We start from the raw sequence: 18,981 nt of genomic DNA on the forward strand, positions 1-18,981 counted from the left end.
TAAACGTATTTCTATAGTGCCTTTCAAAAAACAGAAAAATTTATTAAAGTGATTTCAATAGTGGTCAAACATAGAGAGAGAACGAAATAAAGAAATATTTTAAATGTCAGTCTGAACAGGTTGTTTTTTAAATGCTTTTTAAACTGAGGCACTGACTCAGCTGATCTGATATTGCTAAAGTGTTTGCAACTCAAATAATCAAAGCATTATTCTACTTTGTTTAAAGCCTGGGCCGTGGAAATTTGAACAACATTTGATTCTCTGATCTGAGGGGTTAGAGCAGATTGAGCAGATGTTGAGCGTTTCTGAGTCTTCTGCACCAACTGTGGACAGGAAAATAACCCTTATGATGTCATAGTGACGTCATCAGGGTTATCACAGCTAGGGTTTAGAGATTTTTATTATTACTTTCCAAACCATATGACAATATCATATTTCGGATCTGCTTATACATAATGTTATATGCTGTTATGTTTCTAATTAAAGCTAAGGTGCTGTTCTCAAAGGGCTGCTTTATTTAGAAATCTAATATTCTTGATGTTCTGTGCACCATTTTAACAATTCAGCTTTATATTTTCCTGAATTATGAACTTTGGGACATAGAATTGTCAGTTTAAATACTCATAGAACATGTAAAAACTAAATACAATTAATAGAAAGATTCATTATTGCTGTATGTTGTAGTCTGAGTAAATGTGTGCACGTCTGATGGTTAAAAGGAGCATTTGTGCTCACCAAACCAAAAGTGAATAAAATAACACACCAAACTATTTGTTTGATGTGACTTTATTATTGTATTATGTATAGAAAGCACATTTTGATGGTCACATTGAAAACTCCATTATGAAAAGAGATGTTCATACAATATATTTTATTGCCGCAGAGTTAGAGCTTTAAAACCAAAACATCAATATTCAACATAAAGAATTGCACTTATTCCGTAAAAACTATAGATTTAAGTTGTTACCAAACATATAAATACTCTTTTTTATGAATGAGGTGTGCACACTGATGCATTACATTTATATTTGATACGGTGCAAATTAACATCACTCCATTTAAATACATTTTCTGGGATTTGGTTCACCATTTACCAGACAGCAAAGACTTCAGTACTCTGAAGGTCGTTTTAACTAAAATGCCTAATGTGCAGCTTTCTCTGACCTTTGACCTCCAAAATGGTAGGATAAAGCAAGGACGTGCTGATGTGTTTTCAGAGGGAGCAGATCACTTATCTCCTGCCAATACATAGTAGTTTTGATTAGTATTGTCTTATGTCAACCAGTGACACAAATAACAAAACATAAGTGCAACATGGGAAGATGTCAAAGGAAATTGCTTTAAATACTCTCGATAAAAAACACTTAAAATAAAGAAGTGATCACAGATCCAAGTTGCTTTCGGTGATGTGAGAGTGAACATTCCTTTGTTCACGGCGTCTTCCTGCTCAAACAGAACCGTGAGGCCTATAGCGGTTGCGTCTGTATTTGTTTCAGCAGAAAAAGTCTACAAGGCCGTAGAAAGACTCACTTCACCCAGCTGATACTGTTTTTTAGCTTGTGACGCACACTTTTCATCCTGGCTTTTGAAGTTGAGCTTGTTGAATTCACTTGTGATGGCAGACAGAGACTTCCCTTTGGTCTCAGGCAGAACCAGGCCGACAAACAACGCAGACAGCAGGCAGACCACTCCGAAAGGCACAAAGCAGTACTCACTCAACTCGCTCTGTAAAAGAAAGGCAACAGAAAGCTGTCAGACTGATGTAGAAATGTCTGATTGTGTGCTGCAATCTTAACTAACTCCGGGCCTGGCTATGGGTTTTTTATTCTTGTATACGTACATGTGCCACACATTCCATATCTTAGAAAGATCAGTAGGATCAGAGATAAAGCCATGAGCATCCTGACAGTCCCGCATTCCCTCAGTTTCAGACTCTGAACTCTGGGAGGTGCTATAGGGCGACATTTCATATTTGAAGGAGTCTTTTATGTTGCATTTTAATCTGCCTGTTAGCTTGTAGTCCCCCCTTCAAATGCCAGGTAGTTATCAAAGATGTTATGTTTGATGTTCAAATAAATTTACCAATAAAATGTTTTCTTTTTAACACTATTAGATGTAGTAGAGTTGAAGACATGAAAGAGGGAGAGCAGTATGCACCAGAAATCCACTGCAAGAGTACCAACCATAAAAAAACGGTATGTTTTAAATCATGCCTTGTTTTTGTTTCATTAATAACGTGGTAGGTGAATGTACAGTTTAAAAAAGGTTTAAGCGTATTTATGCTTGGTCATTGTCACTGCACGTTTGTAAAATGGATGGGTAGATGAAGGGACTGACCACTAGAAATGGAAAGATCATCCCAATGATGAAAAGGTTGAGCCACATCATGGAGCCAGCGATCGTGTAGGCTGCTGGCCGAGCAGTCTGATTGAAGATCTCTGTGGGCAGAATGCAAGTCACTCCAGCTGAGAAAATGAAAAACAGAAAATCATATTGAGTTAGCTTCATCAGTAGAAATATAAACATTAGCTGTTATCGCCTGACCTAAAGGTTGTTTTATATTTGGTTACACATAATAAACAATGTTGTTAATTACTTGTTCATGAAATAATTATCAAAATGTATTAAAGCTAACAAACTGTTCAAACAAATTGTTTCTGTAATAGTTTAACAATCACACTTATCATAGTGCAAGACATGAGTACAGTCACTTCACTTTGAGATGTTCAGTAGTTTAGGTTTGAAGACGCCTACAGGAAAGCAATTCATAATGATTACTATCGCGTTATTCTGTCTTTCTATAAAATTATCATACAGCTGAATCAACACCTCTCAAACTGTTTGGAACTTCATGAAGGTAGTATTTATTCCAGGCATGTTGTATCAGACGGAATTAGTTTGAGCTGATTAGAGTGTTTGTCACCTAAAATATGCACTGAAGAAACTATTTGAGTTGTTATGCAAAGTCTTGAGGTGAGAAAATTATTTAAACTGTATTATGTATTATTATGTAAATATGTATTACTGAAATGTAACTATTTAACTGATTAATATATTTTATTCATGCATCTTGAGATTTCATGTTGTTTGTGTGTTTCACTTTACCCTACAATAGAAAGTCTCCAAAAACATGAAACCTACCTGGTCCTAAGCCAAAGCTGAGAATGTAGGTGAAGATGCAAGTCATGCTTATGTATGGCATCCAGGATATATTGTGCTGTTTGCAGCGAGAAGAAAAACACCAGAAAAAAAAGAATTTTTATATTTCATAGATTGACCTTTGACTTGTAATGCTCAGTACTTACTAAAAATTCACCGAAGAAATCTCACATAATAATCACAATTATGACTTTATGTTTCATTGTTACCTTGCAAATCAAAGACACATGTATGATTTGCCTTTAAACATTTTATATGGAAGTTATTCCGTAGGTAAATTAAGTAATTTATGACACCTCCAACAACAGAGCAATTGTGAAGACAACTGCCCAGACGGTCATGAGGATGTACCCTCCCATCAGCATGAACCTCCGACCTTTGCGCTCCACCAGCAGGTTCTGAAAAACATCAAAATATGGACATCAGACTCTGTTCTTCTATATTTATAACAAATTATATCTAAGACTTTACAGAAAGGTACACAAACACTGAACAAAGACAAATGAGGAACTTCCTGTTGATGAATGAATAGATAATATTAATATACGTATGTTATTTATGAACTTAAGGTTATTTTCCAGTAAAAACACACTAGCTTGGTCTACTGTCAGTTTGTGGGTTCAGTTAGTTGAGTCTCTGTAAAACTAATAATTAGACTGTTTTTATTAAATAATATTTTGACATATTGGGAAATAATTGTATTAATTTACGTTCAAATTTAGATTAGAAGGTTGACTCCAGTCTCAAGTCTGTGCAGTAAATATGTAGCTGGAGTTATAGCAGCTAGTTAGCTTAGCATCAAGCCTGGAAACAGGGGGAAACAGCTAGCATGGATCTGTCCCAGGATACCAAAATCTACCTCTTAGATTTGCTAATTAACACATTAAATCTTGATTGTTTAATCTGCACGAACACTGATGAGTGTTGTACCGGACTATTTCTTGGCTAGGTGCAGGACCTTCCTGTTTACCAGGCAACCAGTGGAGACTCCAGTTTCTTATAATTCTGTTTCTGTAAACAAAAAACATATAATTAATCCTTTAGGCTGTAGACGGAATCAATAACTATTCATAATAATAATAATAATATAATACTATTCATACTAAGTATGATGTAAAATTTAGTATGAAGTGTGTTCGAACTGAATAGTTTGTGGCTTTTGTGTACTAGATTTGCAAGAATTGCATTGTGTCTCTTCAGACTGTGAAATGTCACAGATTTTTAACCAGGCTAAAAGCTGCTAATATGTCACTTTATTAAGTTTCAATATATTTCCCGGGGAAAAAGTAACCTTTTGGATTCCCAATATGTGCTCAGTTTATCCAAATAACACCTGTTTGCTGCAATGTTTCTGTTGAATTGAGACCGGCTGTCATGTGATGAGGTCACATGATGGTCTTGCTTGGGAATACTTAATATCATACTTAACTGCTCATTTAGTAGGCATTATGCAGTACTAATTGAGTATGTAGGGGGCAGAACATTAGTATGCGATATTGAACACTTTTAGAGGGACTATGATGATTTAGTTACTTTTAGACAGAGCCAAGCTAGCGGTTTCTTCGGGCCTGATCAGAGCGTGTTTCAGCAGCCAACCACTGCTTTTGCATTATCGAGCACCTCAAGTTGAAAAAACATTTAAGCAGCCTTCGTCTTTGTGCTAAACTAAGTTAACCAGCTACATGCTGCAGCTTTACATGAAAGTGCTGTCAATCATCTTAGCTAACTGTCATCAGGAAAGCATATTTATCAAAATGTCAGACGGCACCTTTAACATAATATCTTCTTCTCAAGTTAGAAAACATAGTCCTTTCAAAGTTAGTTCCAGTTTCTACTCTCTATCCTTTTTGTAAATTGTTCACATTGTGTTAGCGTAACATGATATGTCTAAATGCTTTCAATTGTAAACTCAAATATAAAAGCTGTTGGACTGTTAAGTTAGTTAAGTCCTTAGTTTCTGTTAAAGCTTTCAGAGGAATACAAACAACAGTCTCCCTCAACAGGACATGAGTCACTTACATAACATGTGCTTTAATGATGGATACTTACACATAATATACATGCTGCAAATTCACAAGTACCAGTGCCAATTGTGATATATTGGATTTTATCATCAGATACTCCGGCCTCTTTGAATATGTATGACGCATAGAAGTAAATCTGAAAGAAAAAGTACAAAAGAAAAGGATTAAACCAGCATCTTGTACAAAGAGCAACTATGTTAATACCCTGGCCCGCTCCTTAAAACTGCCAAGCATGTGGTTAAAAGCCTTGAAAGTGTTTCAGTCAGCATTTTCTGATGAGAATGCAACTTGTTGCAGCTCTGAAAATAAGTTCAGACTCAATATTAATGCTCATATATACAAAATAAAAAGGACAAAGAGACGACAAAGCCTTGTTGTCTTAACAAATTATTCCATGCACATTACAGCAAGGGACATTGCTTCATCACCGCTTCAAATTATTAATACGATCTGCAGGAACGTAAAGAAAACTACACAGGACACACACTACTGATGGATCATCTCAAATTTCTAATCAACCTTCTGTCATTGCACAGGCTAAACGAACATTGGATACTGTAGCTCGGTATCATGTAACAGTGATCTTCATGGGGTATATAACAATACGTTCCGTCTTTTCTTACCGAGTCATTACCACAAAGTTGCATGGCACTGCTGATGATCATGACAGAGATGAGCTGCCAGCGCACTGAGCGATCAGTAAAAAGCTCCCAGGGTTGGCGGGCCCTCATGCCTTTGGTTTCAGTCTGTTCCTGCAGGATCTCATCCAGCTCGCTGCTCTGGACCTCACAGCCTCGCAGCCGTCTCAAAGCTGACCAAGAAAAAAAAGACAATTTAAATGATTTGAGAAGTTGTAGTTCTGACTCTCTGGTGATAACATATTGTTCTTTACTTTTCTTCAAAATAAAGTATTTATGTATGTTTAATACAAATGACTGAGGAGTAGGCAGATCCTGTAATTAAGTAAAAGTGCCAATACAACAATTCAAAAATACTCCATCACATGTTGGTTGAGGTGGAGTTATTGTTTAATTACTTTATACACAGTTTGGTAGTTTAGTTTAATTGCTACTTAAAAAAGGGTTGGGCCCCACCCCCAAAGGGTTCTGGGGGGTTGTGAAGTGATTCATGGGAGAGGAAATGGAAAATAATTATATTATATGTTCATATTTTGAACTTTTATCTGATGTATGCTTTGTTTGGTAAACCATTAATAATATGTGTAACTGTTATCTAAATGAAACGTGAGAATTTTAGAGGGGAAATGTCTCTTTGGTGTTACTGCTCACAACAAAGGTAGAGTAAAAAGTCCAATATGTCCTGCTTATATGTATTGAAGTGGAAGGTTAAAGTAGCATACAATGGAAATACTATTTGACATTAAATTGTACTTTAGGGTAGGATTTAGTAAATGTGCTTAGTTACGTTCCACCACTGGTTGACATATTACAGCACCCACCATTAATACAAGCCTCCTTGTCCCCCCTGTCGATGAGCAGGTATCTGGGGCTCTCAGGGAACCAGGGCAGGGTAAGGAGCTGGACGAGGCCAGGAATGGCGTTACTGGCAAGAAGATACTGCCAACACGGCTCACTGCCCAGAATCTCTCTATAAATAAATAATCCAGGGTGTTACTGTGGATATAATTGAAGTCTACAGCAAATATTAGAAGATTAGTCTTTTTTGACAAATTTAAAAAAAGTCTGTCAGTGTCCATACCTGAGTCCGACCACCTGTCCTAACACAACACCAAATGCTGTGAAAACAGCTGATGACAAGGAGATAGCCCCTCGTAAGTGCTTTGGTGCACATTCTCCAAAATACATGGGTTGCACATTCATGCTGATCCCTGAAAAACACACAGTGGCTTTCTTTGAATTTAATAATAGGATACTGTTGCACAGTTTTAAAAATGATTATTACCGTGTATAGTAGGTATTTGAACACACATGGACATTTCGTGACAGAAATGACATACCGGCATTAATCCCCACCAAGACACGTGCGATGAGGATCATCTCGAACGACTTGGCAGCTCTGCTTGTCACAGCTAAGAGTGCTCCAGTCATGAGGAAAATATTGTTCAACAACAGGCATTTCTTCCTTGGAAATTGAAAAGAGGACATAATTAATCGATTGCTCACAACTTTTGGTGAGAGTTTCCGTCTATACGAAATATCGACTCATGGACCTTTTGACCATATTGCAGAGATATCATGTTGTAGATATCTAATTGTATAGAAATGATTCATATAATCCCCAAACCATTAACCAAATGGTCCTTATAGCATTGTCTACGTAGTTAAAGACCTGATATATTGTATTGCTCTGTGCCGTAGAGCTCCATTATTTCCTGAAAACAATTTTTAAAAAACACATCAGTGCTTGTTGACATTTTCCTTCAGTGTGGGAAAAACGGGCTTTAATTTATTTAGAGTCACTCACACACACAAATTGCTGCTGCTGTAAAAACTCAATGGAGCATCAAATGTTTATTCATCTTAAAATACTGCCCAGTAAATGCACTTTTGATTCCTATTTGATTAAAATATACTAAAATTTGTTTTAAATAAAGTCCTAAAACAGCACTTTAGCATTAAAAAAAATAAGGAAATATTGCTTTTGTGACCCATTTAAAAAAGATACATCTTCAGTATGAAAGAATGGTCTTTGGGAATGGAATTTCTTCACAATAACAATAAGAATAACAACACCGGCGTAATCCTTTAAAGTAAAATACAGTTATAGATGCAGTATGCAAGCAGGATTGATGCTTTCTCTGAGGTTTACATTTAATTCCATGGTCATATGTACGTACACCTGTGATAGAAGAAAGTAAATGATACATTTTCTATATATTCATCTTTATCAACAGGTCAATTCTTCACTCTTTGCGTGTTGCAATGACAATTTTAATTTGTTATCCTCTGTACTCGTGCATCAAGATATTAACACACATCAGCATGATGCAACGTCTTATATTACCTCCCGAAGCGTATGGTCATTGGTCCTGCAATCAGAGCCCCTGCAAAGCCCCCAAGCGAGAAGATGGAGACAATAATTGTCCAGACCAGAGTCACCTGGTAGTCCTCCAACTGGATGTTCCACCGCTCCAAGAATGTCTCATTGACAAAGGTCTGAATAAACTGTGTGAAAAGACTAGACGGTCAACCATTAAAGCTTCACTGAGATAGAGAACCGTGCAGCGGTTAAAGCTGACACTAATTACCTTGTTGTGTTTGTCTTTGACGGTGGGAAGCTGGAGTCTAAAGCTTGCAGGGTCAATATGCGGTCAACATATCAATTGAACTTTAATTCCTGATTTGCAGGAATTGTTTGTTGATTATGTCAGTTTGTGCTCTTTATTTGTAAGTGTCTAAATGAAACAATTCTATAAATAAATACTAAAATTGGATGTGTTACAATGAGAATGACTAATCACAGACACAAGTAGCATAATTCTTATTTGTGCCAATTTACACTGTGAATTGTTATTTCTTTTTTTACATTTTCCTATTTTTATTTTTAAATGATGTATTTTAGTATTGCACTGTGTTTATTGTTATGCACCATTACCCAGCCAAATTCCTTGTATGTTAACTGAAAAAGCAGTAATGCTGGTCAACCAGCTCAGTGCAACAGTGAGCCCACACAATACACAAGATAAATATCATGAATAGCAATTTAATACAATGTTAATGTATGTTCACACTAGTAGATGTAACTTAACACCATGCAGGACTTTATCAGCTCTGTCAATAAGTAAATATATTATATGTTCTTATATTTGACAATTGAACACTACTTGAACACACACACACATTTAAATTGGAAATTAGACTAAAAAACTTACAGTTGTGGGAGCATTCATTATTGCGAGGTTGTAGCCATATTGAAGAGTTCCTCCAAAGGCTGCAGAAGCAACCATTAGCACCAATGTCAAAGAACCGCTCTGTTTATACAAACAGAGAGATACATATTAGATTGTACACATTTGTCTCATCAATTTTCTAAAATCAAAGCATTTCCTCTATTTGATTTCTTGATTCACTGTAACCTAATCCAAATTGCAGGAGAGACAATGTCAGAATGATATCTGCAATATATGACAATATGACATTTGCAAAGGTTGCCTCATATTATTTCATTAAATTTAATCTGCACAATTAATCTTCTGTTGTTGGGCACACGTTTTCTGTAATTAATGTGTAATTAAATGGTATGGCTCTTAAAAGCGGAGCACATTTTAATTTTTTTATGTATTGCTTGGTATTTAAAATACAATCAAGCAACAACATTTATTAGTTTACTTATAATTTGCATCAATAATATACATCTGCTGATTAACTTTAGCTATCAGATAAATTAAGTGGAGTTAAAAGTATATATGCTTCTGAATTGTGGTGCAGCAGAAGTATAAGCGGCATCAAATGGACATATTTTTGTACTTTAACACAAAACTAATATAAATGCACTTAGTAACATTCCACCATGAGGGTGATGGTTGTTTTGATGTCACTTTGTCTGACAATGCAATATCATGTGTACAATGTTAAACACAATAGATCTTCAAAAAGCACGGCACCTTATAGGAATTACACAGCCACCAAGTAATCTAGATGTTCTACAAGAATGTGCTACTTGCTTCGAGTCCACAAACCAAACAAAGCATTCGGGATTAAACTCTAAAATAGATTCATAATTGAAAAGTAGAACGTGCTTATTTACCTTCTGTGCACCTGTAGACGACATTGTTATTTAAACGACGTCGTTAAATGGTAAAAAAAAAAAAAAAAAGCGACTCGATGATATCTGATAACAAACCACACAGCTCAACTCACCACCTACGATCCCCTAACTGTGGCTCGAGCACGCGCTTAAAGCGTGCGTGTGGCGCCCTCTTGCTACAGTTGAGAAATCAGCGTACACATGGACAACCCTCGAGCTGACGTTGTTACCAGCATTCTACAAATGTCACAGCGAGGATTTGCACACCCTATGAAGAAAAAGATACACAAATGAAATCAATCATTTGGATTATGCCGATGCAAATCAGAAAAAGCACAACAGGAATAACACATAGGTGCATCTCTGCGTTCCACAATTGCAATAAATGACCCTTGAATTCCTGAATTAGAATTACTATTGTATTATTTAAAATTAAAAAGTAAATATAATTAGACATTTTGTCACTTTTCTTTTTTAATTTAAGAAAGAAAAAAATAAACAAACATATGTAGATACCTGCATGAGGGAGGGAAAAATAGAGAACCATATTCAAGGAGTTTACAGAGAAGATATGTTTAATGGTGGACTGGTTGCACCTTATGGCAACATCTTTGTAAACGAAGATGACATATTATATGTAATGTTAAAACACATAGGAGGAGCTCAGACAGCATGCAAACTATTAGGAATACATAATTGAGTATGGGAAGAGGACCCAGACAGTTACAGATCAATTGCACTCACTTCACATGTTGGGAAAATAATGGAAAAGATGATTACAGAAAGGATGATATTCTATATAAAAAGGAGAGGATTGTTTTCTCCTGGCACGAGTGGGTTTAGGAAAGGGAAAGGAACAATGGATCCATTCATTTGTTTGGAGACACAAATTAGAAATGTTCAAATTAATAAAGAATACAACATGGCAGTGTTCTTTAATGTGGAGAAAGCATATCATATGAGAATATGGATATATTATTAAATTAGATAGAAGGGGAATAACAGGAAGGATGTTTCAGTAGATACAACATTGTATTTGATAGATTTATTCAGATTTAGTTTGGAACAGTGTTATCTACAATGTATAAGATATAGAAAACAGAACTCATCAGGTCTGTGTGATCAGCCCAATACTTTTTTTCCATTAGGATTAATGAGGTTCATTGATATAAAATGGGATATTTCGTAAATCATTATTTTCTGATGATTGGGCTTAATGGAAAAGGGGGGAGTATGTAACACTAATCCAAGAAAAGACACAAAAAGCAGTTAAGGGTGGTTGAGAAATGGTCGTAGTAATGAGGATTTAGGTTTTTCTTAGTGAAGATAAAGGTAATGCTGATAAGAAGAAGATAAGAGTGGTGTAAAGATGTATGGGAAACAGTTAGAGAAGGTAAACACATTTCATTTTCTGTGTGTTATATTTGACACAACGCTGAGTGTCATATAAATGCGTAAACAATTAATACAAAGATTATAAAACAATCCAATTGATGGGGAAACATCCATCAGGTCTGTGTAAAAGCGACTTAGAAAAAGAAACGTGTTATCTGTCACTGCCAGAAGTAAACACATAGATAAAAGTTAAAGAAGTAATTGAAGAAATGTGTGGAAGGAGTATTGTGCTTATTTAGCATTGAAGAAGGACTATATAAAGCCATGATTGAGTTTTTAAAAGAAACTGGAGTAGTGAGAGAATTTAGTTTTTGTTATCCTTGTACTGAGGGAATAAGGAACTTCGGCCCACACCCCAGTAGATGGCGGTACTGCACCTTTAACGATAGTTGGCACCCGCCATAAAACAAACGAAGAAGAAGAAGAAGAAGAAGAAGAAGAAGAAGAAGAAGAAGAAGAAGAAGAAGAAGAAGAAGAAGAAGAAGAAGAAGAAGAAAAAAGTATATAGTTTTGGTATCATTTATTTCTTTATTTTTAAGTATTCAAATAAATACATGTATATCAGTCTGTATAAGAAGTTTTAAGTATAAACAATATATGTCTTATTATTTACTCAAATAGTGCCCTGAAATAATGAATACAAAGCAAACTGGGCTTTATTTTCTTACAGGTGGTGCCGAACAGGCTTGATCAATGTTGTGCAGCCACTGTGTTGCTCACCTATCTTAGTCAGCACATTACTCCCAGTGCCACATTTGTACATGAAACATTTGGGTGACAGATGCTCCAGTTCATCTGTCACCCAAATATTTCATATCCAAATTTACAGAAAAGTCTCAGTTCTATCTAAAATGAGGATCCCATTTGTCCAAGAAAACTGTAAAGAGCTTATATGTGTGACCTGTTTAAATAGAAGCGGTAGTAGGCCTACAACCCACACATGCAGTTTTATACTTGACAACATGTGATTAGAGCTCCTAACATAACACCACAAAGTTATTGTACTATACTAAAACATACGTACTGTCGTAGGACAGGAAGTTAATACTCAAAAACCACAAACGCACAGCCACTGGGTTACTTTTTATGAAATAACAACTATTGCGTTAGTTGCTAGATTAAATGTTATACATCAATTCCTCATCATATCACTCCAAGAACCTTTAACATGACATGCATTACAGGCAAGGTGCGCCATGTTATGTACCTTATCTAATGTGTAAACATAGTAACCGTTAATTAATATATAAATTGTTTCAATAAACCTGAGACGGTAATCTTCTAAATTAAACCTTCACAAAAATAAATCTAATTTATAATAACTATTATACTGATTAAATAACAATAGTATTAGTGTTTCGATGGGGTTATACTTTATCTTTTAAGTATTTAACTTAATGTTGCTGTTGTTTTCTGCACATCATATTTTGAATACATTTTATTTTAAATAAATTAGTGTTTTGCATTACCTCCTGTAAATGGATAAAAACAAGTTATGGATCCGGAGGACAAACTCGCTTTCAGATTAAACTATCCATTAAATCATCTCATGAATATAATTAAATAAACATAGAAGTGTCAAATGTACGTCATAATGAGATGACACCCCCTCCTCTCACCCCTCCCTCTCTGTCTCTAATTGGTCAGCGTCTGACAGGATTACACGGGTTTCCTCAATTGAACACAGTGAAGTCAAACGCTCCGACATCCTGCTAAAGACTCTCCTGCTTTTGGCCAAAAAAAAAAAAGGGAAAAAAAATCCACCACAATCAAATGTGTGTAAATGACTTCAGTCGAAAGGTCTGCGCTGTGATCGCAGGATTAAATGTGTTCTGTGCTGATGGTCGCTGCTGCTGCCACACTAATGTGGTTTCTTAACACACGCCCGCATTTCGGAGAAGCTGCCCGTCAACTTCCATTAGTTTAGACCGCAAATCATCATGATGACTCGGATTTTCTGGGATACTATTTTTCTTATAAGCGGTGAGTAACTAATTTTGCAGGAAAATGCGCTTTTTAAATTTGTGTCAATGTCTTATTCTAAAACATGTCTATACATTTGACACTGATTATGATTACAATTCCTCAGCATTGTCCCGTTTGATTCTATTATGTATTAATTCACTGGATCACGTCTTGATTTGCACTGACAATCGGTACACTACTCCTGAATCTATTTCTTTAATCGATGGTACTCCATATTCATTTGATTAGTTATATTAGCCTTACTGTGCTTGATGGTGTTGTGTTTATCCTCCACATAATTAAACCAAAGTGTTATTTTTGATGGATTTATGTGTTATACATTGTTATGATGTGAACAAATTAGGAAGAAATTACCATATTTCTTAAATGAAATGTTTGTACCCCCTCTTTTAAAACAAACCCTTCTTGTGTATATGAGCAGGTTTCAATCTGGTTGTGTTGTTGTCTTCACAGGACCTGCTGTGTGTATTTATAGTGCTTTGGTCTCATCCTTTTAGTGAATGCTTGAACCTCTTACTATTGTCGCTTCGTAGTTACTCAATGAAGCATCGATATCACACAAGTCACAAAATATAGCTGCACTGGTGCGGATTACTGGGACAGGTTGTTCATCATATCGCAGGGTATGTGACACCTGGTTCTCCTTATGTTGTAAGAAAATTACAAGACAATAATATAGATGTTTATATTCCTAGAGGTACTTTTAGTATGTCTGTGGTACTCCAATGGTGAGTTTACAATGAGCTCTTGGGTACTTTTGTTTTTATATTCCTGCAGGGATTTGTTGTTATTTCTATATATAACAGCTGTTTGTTTCCCACTCTGCAGGTTCCCTCTTTACATTTGGAGCAGGTCCAAGCAATTCCACGATTATTTCCATTGATACAAACTCCACTGGTGCACCGAACACAAGCAGCTCTGCAACAACCAGCAGCAGAAGCACGACTACCACAACTATTGCACCCACTACAACAACTAACATCCCTCCAGTTAAAAGTAAGTCTAAATACTGTCATGTTACGTCAAAAAGCAAGTGAAGGTTCAAGCTTGTTGTCAAGGCATCTCCAGCAAAAAAAGCCTGTATTTAATATTCATAAAGGCTCTAAAGATCTTGATCTACTCTCATTGCAGTGTTCTGATGTTATGCCCCTCCAGGCATAATATAATATTTTTTTACATCGGGACCATATCATATGTTAGCATATCATAGCTGTTCATTTTTCTCTCTGCAGGTTTCCTCTTTACATTTGGAGCAGGAACGAGCAACTTGAAAATGACTGACGGCAGTATTTCCATTGATGCAAACTTCACTGATGCTCCGAACATTTCAACAAGCAGCTCTGGAACAAGCAGCAGCAGAAGCACAACTAGCACAACTACTACTACAACTAACACCCATCCAGTTAAAAGTAAGTCTCAGCACAGTCAAGTGATGTCAAGATACAGGAAAAAGTTTAGCTTATTGGCAGTAAAACAAATATCAGATACAATTAGGTCTTCAGTGCTGCCCTTGATCCGCTCTTACTTCAGCGTTGGCACAACAGGAGTTCTCAACACTGTAAAGCTTCCCATTGATCTGCAGTGTATCAACACATGCAGACAGTGTGACACTTACTGATGATTGATCCTCTTCACGTGAGTTAGGGGAGACGTTGTGGTAAATTAAAGATTATGGGCAGTATACTCAGCAATATCACAAAAGATGTGCCTATTGAATTATGACCTGAAAAGCACTTTACACGCCTTTTTTAAAAGCTGGTTTCTGTCTCAATGTTCCTCTCGTTTCACTGCCGAAATCACATGGAAAGGGAGAGGGGTTGGTAGGCAGATGCCTCAGGGACAACAGAGGGCTTTCACTGGGTCTGAAAGAAGGAGACAATACATGTAGGCTGCAATCCAAAAGCCCATTTACTGTTGGTATGGAGTGTGTGACGAAGGTTGTAATGCAGCTATCTGTCTGCATGTTCATCCTCATTCCCACCCTGAATGCAACACTGTGCATCTGTTTCCACTGCTCAGGGAACACTGACTTTTGTTTGAGTCAGTTATGCAGGAATCTGTCTGACTGTACAGCTTACGTGGAAGAACTGTCCTGTTATTTTTCCTGGGTGTTCCTTTAATCAGAAATTATTGTCCTGTTGTTTTGTCAGTGTGAAAACTGAGATAGTTGCTTGAAAAAAAGAGAGTCTGGTTTTAATATTGTGGTTTGATTGACAGAGGACTTTGTTTGTAGTGTCTCACCAGGACTTTTCTTGACTAATTGTCCCTCCCAAGTACAGTGAGAGATGTAAGCTACCACAAATCCACACGCGACTGGTAACAAAAGGCTTCAATCTACCGCTGGTGGCGTGGGTGTCAGCTTTAGGATTATGTCGTTGTTTCAGGTCTCCGCAGGCTTAGGTTATTGTTAGATGTTTGACATTCACCTGTGTCATATTTTGTTTTCTGACTGAGTGCACTTGGATTATATTTGATAATGTAATTCATGGTAGAATTCATGCTCTGAAGAAGGACTTGGTTGATGGTTAACGGGTTCTAGTTGTAACAACTGTACTGGCATTTCATGTAACCCACCTACATATTTGTAGATGGTTTATGTGGGAACTATTAGTGATTCATGGTCTTTCAAAAGCCTACGCACGTCTCTAAAATGTCAACAATATCTTGTCTTCCAACCTCACAGAGTTTGTGGCCGTGGCTGTTCGGTCTCATTTTGATGACTGTCCGGACTCCCACCGCCATTTCTGCTTCCACGGCACATGCCGCTTCCTGATATTAGAGGAGACGCCTGCATGTGTGTAAGTCGTTACTGTCTTAAATATAAAATGCCAACAGTGTTGAGTGTTGCCGTTCACTTGACATGAAAGCTAATAGATTAAAATAAGCAGCTACTATCGGTGAAGCTACTCTCGGAATGGATTTTGAGAAACTGCACTGTAAAGTTATAGTAATGACACCATTCCACATGTGTGAAAGAATATTTATCACCCATTTCTTTCATCTGCATTATAATTATCTTTTTGTAATGTTGTTATTTTAGCATTTTAAAGGACTTTATCCTTTATTTTGGACTGGACTTTGCTGAGCAGTAAGGTCTGACATAATGTCAAAGCAAAATGCTGCCGTCCTCCAAAAGAGACATTAGTGAGATTATAATATCTAAAGCTCTTTGGGACAGTAACCAATGCAAGAAGGCTGGAATTGGGGTAATTGCGGCCTCTGTGTTTCTGTAGAAGCCGCATATAAGCAATGAAAAAAATTAATCATGTACACCTCCTTTTACAAGTCATTGTTTTATTTTCTAAATGATTCATACAGAAATCAGGAACTGTATGACATCACATCTATGTTTTAGTAGGTTCAACTGACTAAATAATTAAAAAGATGTAGTCTTCAATATTAACAGATGACTGTGAATAGTGTTTAATGTCATACATATATAATGCATAGACATTCATGACTTTTATTTAGTCATTTTTAATTAACTGTAAAAGTAAACTCTTGAATTAAAGCAGTTATATTTCTCAGATACATGATATCAATATAGTTGGACTGATATTAGAGAGAATAGAATTTTACATTTTTACTGATACTTTGCTGACCACATTTGATCTTCCCTCCTTGTTGCAGGTGCCATGCAGGCTTTGTTGGGATGAGGTGTGAGCATGCAGACTTGCTTGCTGTCGTAGCAACTAATCACAGACAGCAGACAGTTGCCACAGTGCTGGTGTTGTGTGTGATTGGGTGTGTTCTCATCATGGTGTTGTGTACACTTTTACAGTGAGTAACAGTTTGTGGCACATCTGTATATTTTACCAAATATAATACACGCTTGCTGGGATCATCATGGCTGATACACTGTTTGTGTTTAGGAACAGTCATGTATACAAGTATATGTTTCATCTAAAGGATGAAATGATAAACATGACGATTATTTTTGTGCGTCTTCTCTTATGCAGCTGCTGGTGGAGGCAGGACTGTCGCAGGCGGAACCGCGCACATCACTACATCCCAGAAAAGCACGGAGCGTCCTGCCATCCTTCTGAGAGTGGTACTATATTTATGATATACACATTAAGGTACTGGTTGCGAGCAAATCTCACGATAAAAATCTGAAAGTATTTCTCAATACTTTCCAACTTCCCTGGCCTTTCTCTCAGTTCCAAGACCATTTGATCCACATGGAGATGTAACCTTTAAGAAACAGGTTACAAATATATATCGTTTCATTATTTTTTTTAAAAGAATCTAAAAAGTACTGTAGTTTTTTACAGACTTAGTCCAAACACTACTCAACCAGGAGGAAAGAGTGCATGTGTTGGGGACTATTTCTAGCGGCAGATTAATCCACATTTAGTGCGCTAGTCAGTATTTATAGCAGCAGGGCGATAAATGTGGGATTCACTCCGAATAAACTACACGGCACATTTTTTATAATCATAATGAAGGAATGTGTAACAATGCTAGTTTAATTGTGGAGCTAATTTATGTGTTTTCTTTATAATGTTTGGAGAACAAATGAAGCTCTATGACACAGAGGAATTGGCTAAATCAGGTTTTGGCTACACAGAGACAGATGATATTTGTTGACAATAATATAAATCTATAACACTTGTCAGCCCTGTTCTTAAAAGGCGTTGTGGTCCTTATGGAAAACCACAAACATACTTGTTTATTATTTCCCTTTCAGTGGTTTAAAAAGACATCCTGCTGGAACATCAGCTGTTTGCATCAAGGCGTGTTTAGTTTTACTCATCGGTCCGGCCCACAACTCTTCAGGATTGCATCCAAAGAGGTATACACATGTTCAGATCAAGCACACCTGGAAATGGCGTAGCAACATTATTGTCAATGTGACTAAGGTAGGCCTGCTGGTTAAATGTTCCATGACATTTCTTTCTCCCACCAACTGGGACGTAGGACCCAAAGCACATGTTTACTTTCCTTTTTGATTCTGTGGAAACACACAAAGAACTGCAACCGTTTTTGATTGAAGCTCTGAGAATGAAGCTGCCTCCAAATCCTCCATCAGAAGAGCTCTGTGTGTCCTGATTATTGTTTATGGCTGGCCTAAAAGATGCAAGAAATGCTACGAGCCCACTAATCCTCCTGATGTCAAAAAGAAAAAAGTTTTTTTTTTTTGGTTCTGCTGGACAACAAAAGTTCATTTAAGTCGGAAAGACCCAAATTCCTATTTTGTCTTTTAATAACTTTGAGCACTTTTCATCAGAACTCTACAAGCACACAGGACATTTTGAAGAAATGATGGTGGGGGTAAACTGATGCTTTAAACAAGTTTTAGTGTCTGTTTTTAAAGAAGGAACTCACTTCACGCGACAGGAGTAGGAATTCTTATATGGACTGACTGGATTCAAATCCATGGACTCAATCAATAATTAAACACACAAAACTTAAAATTGTTCCAATATGGATTTGATGACAGCGTTGCTACTGAAGCTGAAATAATTGTCAGTTTTATTTATTTTGTATTCCTTAGCTGTATTTGAACGTGTTCATGCATCAGAGGTGTTTTGATTTGCAAGCTATAACTGTATCGACACATTACTCCACAGTCACATTATTTCACAGTCACATTATTCCACAATCATATTGTATTGTTTCACCTTTCTGCAAGCTATGCTCACTGTTCACACAAAAACTGCACTTATTGTATAATGTAGTCACTTGA

General features: G+C 36.6%; 2 protein-coding genes across 2 annotated transcripts; one reads left to right on the forward strand and one right to left on the reverse strand.

Annotated features, from left to right (window-relative positions):
• Positions 1–1,506: 1,506 nt before the first annotated feature.
• On the reverse strand, positions 1,507–9,935 carry LOC117730490 (solute carrier family 2, facilitated glucose transporter member 11-like). The gene is made up of 12 exons (XM_034532220.1): positions 9,912–9,935; positions 9,037–9,135; positions 8,169–8,329; positions 7,162–7,286; positions 6,903–7,032; positions 6,643–6,791; positions 5,807–5,994; positions 5,209–5,319; positions 3,456–3,557; positions 3,142–3,217; positions 2,338–2,465; positions 1,507–1,725 (listed from the first exon to the last, which is right to left on the reverse strand). The coding sequence occupies exons 1-12, from the start codon at positions 9,933–9,935 to the stop codon at positions 1,507–1,509; spliced, it is 1,512 nt and encodes a 503-aa protein (XP_034388111.1).
• Positions 9,936–12,983: 3,048 nt separating this feature from the next.
• On the forward strand, positions 12,984–18,101 carry tgfa (transforming growth factor, alpha). The gene is given in 7 exon segments (XM_034532284.1): positions 12,984–13,289; positions 14,121–14,288; positions 14,525–14,701; positions 15,976–16,090; positions 16,923–17,044; positions 17,047–17,072; positions 17,252–18,101. Coding segments are annotated over 7 exon segments (738 nt in total). The 5' UTR covers positions 12,984–13,246; the 3' UTR covers positions 17,339–18,101.
• The last annotated feature ends 880 nt before the right edge of the window (positions 18,102–18,981 follow it).

This window comes from Cyclopterus lumpus, chromosome 5 (assembly GCF_009769545.1).
Source record: "Cyclopterus lumpus isolate fCycLum1 chromosome 5, fCycLum1.pri, whole genome shotgun sequence".
NCBI classification, from domain to species: Eukaryota; Metazoa; Chordata; class Actinopteri; order Perciformes; family Cyclopteridae; genus Cyclopterus; species Cyclopterus lumpus.